The sequence below is a fragment of the Colobus angolensis genome, unplaced genomic scaffold (genome assembly GCF_000951035.1).
Source record: "Colobus angolensis palliatus isolate OR3802 unplaced genomic scaffold, Cang.pa_1.0 Scaffold118, whole genome shotgun sequence".
In the NCBI taxonomy this organism is placed as follows: domain Eukaryota; kingdom Metazoa; phylum Chordata; class Mammalia; order Primates; family Cercopithecidae; genus Colobus; species Colobus angolensis.
In genome coordinates this window covers 7,198,836-7,203,664 of record NW_012112919.1, presented here as the reverse complement: position 1 = coordinate 7,203,664, position 4,829 = coordinate 7,198,836, and the positions used below count along the sequence as shown (strand labels likewise).

The following is a 4,829-nucleotide window of genomic DNA, read 5'->3' as shown; positions in this document are numbered from 1 at the left end:
AAAAAAAAAAAAGAAGAAGAAGATACAGAACACTTTAAAAATAAAAGTATGTGTTTAGTGTAAAAGCTTGGAAATAGACACCAGCCTGTAAAGAATGCCCTTCTTCAGAGGGCAAGTCTGTAGAAGACTTCTCCTTTCTGCTTTATAATCTCTTAGTTAAGCTGAATATTTGCCTATTTTTATAATTAATAAAATGGCATTTTTCTTTTGGATAAAAACAGTAACTTAAAAGAGGGCTTCTGATCTAAAATTGCAATATCAGAAACTTCCTCATGTATATGTCCTTCCAGCAGATGAAGAAGCCTGTTGAGCAATAGGAGATGTGATCTCAAAGGGCATGCCGTGGAAATAACGTGCTTTGGAGAGTTTTTCATCGTTGTTTTAGTTCTCCCCATATGTCACTCCAATGGACAGTTGATTTCACACACTCCTTCCACAAACATTGAATATTCCCTGTGTGCCAAGCTCATCACTGGGGGTATGGGGTTGGAGAAGACAGAACAACACCTAGAGCCCTGGCTAAACAGGAGGAAAGTGTCCTTTGTGTTTATTTCTCTTGGTTTCTATTTCCAAGCATGCAGAATGGCTGTTGAGTTCCTTTTTAACAAGTGAAGTTGGCTTTGAGAGGTAGATGCATCAAAGAGCAGGAAGCGGATTTTAACAAATGATGGCCTCAGTAGATGTTTCCTAATCCCACCTGAATCTGTGAACTCTGGAGGGTCTACTGTTGTTCCACTTTACAAAAAAGGAAAGATATTTATGGTAGCCACTGGTTCAACTAAGATGAATGAAAAGGGAGGCACATTTTCACATGAAAAACTATTCAAAAGGATGCTAATATTAAGAGTATCAGTAGATTGGCGGCAGCCTTTGAGGAAGCATAGTGAGCTGCAGGGCCCTCTGTATTCCTCCCGTCCTGTGTACTATTTTTACCCAAGACTGACATGGAGATCCAGAAAGCACGATGCCACATTTGCACGTTCCAGGAGGCACAATAAGATGCCAGACATCAGGAGGGAGTGGGGACACCATCAGAATCTGGAAAGGTGTAGACAATGGAGATTCCAGACCAAGGTCAGTAGGTTACATTGTTAAAGGAACAAATGTGAAAATATTTAATTCAGGACTAAAAATATACTTGTGGCTGGGCATGGTGGCCCATGGCTGTAATCCAAACACTTTGGGAGGCCAAAACAGGAGGATTGCTTGAGCCCAGGAGTTCAAGACCAGCCTGGGCAACATGGTGAAACCCTATGTCTACAAAAAATACAAAAATTAGCCGGGCATGGTAGCATATGCCTGTAGTCCCAGCTACTCAGGAAGCTGAGGTGGGAGGATCACTTGAGCCTGGGAAGGTCGAGGCTGCGGTGAGCCGTGATCATGCCACTGCACCCCAACCTGGGCGACAGAGTGAGACTGGCCCTGTCTCAAAAAATACATATACAAACAAAGGGTGGGAAGAAACTGGCTTTGCAGCTCTACATAGGGAAATGGCCTGCAAGTGCTATTTGCCAGCAAAGCCAGTGGGACCCCTAAGTGGCATGTAGCTGGCGGTGGTGCGAACGCAGTCTTCTGCAGTGAGAACTGAGAATCCTCTGTTCTCAGGAAGGGATGGGTTCCAGAAACTGTGCCCTGGGAAGGACCATGGAAGGTCCTGTGGCCACTTATCCTAGAGCAGACCTCATAGACATTTGTCATTGAGAGAGGAAATAGGCTTTTTTTTTTTTTTTTTTTTTTTTGGTGATTCTGGGCGTCACATATAGGACCAGTGGGGCAGACATTTTAGAAGGAATACCTTTTTTTTTTTTTTTGAGACGGAGTCTTGCTCTGTCGCCAGGCAGGAGTGCAGTGGCTCAATCTCGGCTAACTGCAACCTCCGTCTCCCGTGTTCAAGTGATTCTCCTGCCTCAGCCTCCCAAGTAGCTGGGACTACAGGCGTGTGCCACCACACCCGGCTAAATTTTGTATTTTTAGTAAAGACGGGGTTTCACATATTGGCCAGGCTGGTCTTGAACTCCTGACCTCGTGATCTGCCCACCTTGGCCTCCCAAAGTGCTGGGATTACAGGCGTGAGCCACCGCGTCCGGCCTAGAAGGAATACCTTTTAACTTGGTGTAAGAATTGTCAGACTGTCCCTTGAAAGTGTGTGAACATCAGAGGCCATGTTTTAGAGCCTAGATTCCTGACTTAAATGGGGAGTTGAACTCTAAAGTTCATGATGTATAAAATTATGTGATGTATGAAATTGCAGCCCCCAATGTAGCTTTCATGACCCTGCAAAGCGTATATAATACCAGCAAAATGATGACTTGTGCTAAAACTGTTTTTTAACTTTTTGGTCTTTTCTGTTTTTCAGAATGTCCCCACAATCGGTGTCATTGCCGTTGTCTTAGCCACACATCTGTGCGATGAAGTCAGTTTGGCGGGTTTTGGATATGACCTCAGTCAACCCAGAACACCTTTGCACTACTTTGACAATCAGTGCATGGCTGCTATGAACTTTCAGACCATGCATAATGTGACAACGGAAACCAAGTTCCTCTTAAAGCTGGTCAAAGAGGGAGTGGTGAAAGATCTCAGTGGAGGCATTCATTGTGAATTTTGAACACAGAAAACCTCAGTTAAAAATGCAACTCTAACTCTGAAGGCTATTTTTGACAGCCTTCTTGATGTATTTCATCCTGCAAGTACTTTGAAGTGCAGCTGGTGTTTTTAACTTTAATTTAAAAACACATAAAATATTTTAGCTCTTCCCACTGTTTTTCCCTATTTATTTGAGGTCAGTGTTTGTTTTTGCACACCATTTTGTAAATGAAATTTAAGAAGTGAATTGGAAAGACTTCTCAAAGAGAATTGTATGTAACGATGTATTGATTTTTAAGAAAGTAATTTAATTTGTAAAACTTCTGTTCGTTTACACTGCACATTGAATACAGGTAACTAATTAGAAGGAGAGGGAAGGTCACTCTTTTGATGGTGGCCCTGAGCCTCATTCTGGTTCCCTGCTATGCTGCTTTGTGTGACCCATGGAGGATCCACTTTCAGGATGACGTGCTCCATAGCTATGCTGCTGATACAGGGTCTGCGACGCAGCAGCATGAGGCCTGGGCTGGTCGGAGGAGGTCACAGCCCTTCTCTGTTGGTCTGCCCTCTGCCGAAAGACTCAAGAACCAACCAGGGAAGCTGTCCTGGAGGTCCCTGGTCAGGGAGGGACATAGAATCTGTGTCCTCTAACAACTGTGAAGCCACCCTGGGCTGCAGAAACCACAGTCTTCCCAGCAATTATTACAATTCTATTTTTACTGCCCTTTCAAAGCACTTAAGTATTAGATCTAACGTGTTTCAGTGTCAGTCTGAGGTGGCTTTAAAAATCAGAACAAAACCTCTATTATCCAGAGTCATGGGAGAGTATACCCTTTCCAGGAATAATGTTTTGGGAAACACTGAAATGAAATCTTCCTAGCATTATAAATTGTGTATTTAAAAAAAAGAAACTTATCTGAATGCCTACCTGGCAGTGTATACCAGGCAGTGTGCCAGTTTAAAAAGATAAAAAGGAAAAAGAATAAAAACTTTTGAGGAGCTCTCGTAGTCTAGTTAATTTCAGTGCTTATGTCTCTGAGTCTACCCAAAACCTCCTTCTTGGATGCTGCTGCTAGGTGGAGACCTCTCTGTGGATGCCAGTAGTGAGTGACAGAGAATTAAGGTGCCTGGTCCTGCAAGCTGCTTGAGCCCAGACAACTGAACCCTTCTGGAGAGATGCTGGGTGTTGGTGGCTTCCTCCCCAAGGACAGGCTGCCCCTAACTTTGTCTCAATGGCTCTAGCCTCTGATATCAGAAGATCTGCTGCTACTCTGTTCCCAGCCTGCCCCAGACTCGGCTGCCGCCATCGCTGTTCTCCACTCTGTGGCTGCCGTTGTCACTAATGCTACCTCCCTCCACTTGCCCTTTCTGCAACTGCTTGTGCAGCCCCAGTGCAGCCTTGACCCCCAGCCCATTCCACCGTCTTCCCACCTCCCTCCTCCTCGGCATAGGAGTCAGGTCACAGCATTCAAAGCAGAGTCCCTTCAGTCTCCAGGGATCTGGAATCCAGCTCAGAGTGGCCAGGAGAGCAAAAATCATATTTCTCTGGTTTTGTGTCTTTACAAATAATTTTGTATGAATTTTATTTCCTATGCTATAAGCTACTGCTTGTTTAAGAGAAAAGGTTTTAAGATTATCACCCAACAAATGAGTTTAGAAAATTGAGATTGTGGAAGATGGTCCACAGCTCCCTTGTGGCTCAGGTGGGGCTGGGCTTACACCACACAGCTCCACCTCACATCCCTCAGGGGCTAATTGGAGAAGCCGGAACTTCCTCAGACAACGTTCTTAATGCTATGAGCACCTCCTTGCTGGTATGTGGAGACTTGCCCATCTGCTTCTCAAGGCTACTGGGATGTGTCGCACTCAAAGCTTCCACTTGGTCAGCTTGCAGCAACTCTCAGGCCCGCTCCCGTCCCAGTTCCTCCTCCCTGTAAGGCCCTTCTTGCATCCTTAGGTTGCTTTGCTCATGTCTCTCAACTTTTACTTACTCAGGCAGTAAGTACATACCCTAAAAAGGCATATTTTTGTAGACCTATTATAGAGCCCACCAGCCAGTAGGAGTTGGCTGGAGATCATTCTCAAGAACTTTTCACACTTTGGCATTCATTTGTTGGAAGTTTCATCTTCACTTCAGAGCTGTGCCCCCATTACTACCCCACCCCACGCACACTCGTCTGAAAACAGACCTTCGCTAGGTGCCTCTGGGTGTTCTAAGGTTGATCTCCAGTAACTGAGAATTCACT

The 4,829-nt window shown here is 44.8% G+C and overlaps 1 protein-coding gene across 3 annotated transcripts in view; it reads left to right on the top strand.

The window, feature by feature from the left end:
* Nucleotides 1-3,585, top strand: part of ST3GAL5 (ST3 beta-galactoside alpha-2,3-sialyltransferase 5) — a 53,519-nt gene extending 49,934 nt beyond the window's left edge. For all 3 annotated transcript variants that reach the window (XM_011964124.1, XM_011964134.1, XM_011964131.1), the window contains exon 7: nt 2,357-3,585. In XM_011964124.1, coding sequence (XP_011819514.1) covers nt 2,357-2,605 — 249 coding nt within the window. In that variant the 3' untranslated portion in view covers nt 2,606-3,585. The remainder of the gene's footprint in view (nt 1-2,356) is intronic.
* Nucleotides 3,586-4,829: the final 1,244 nt, after the last annotated feature.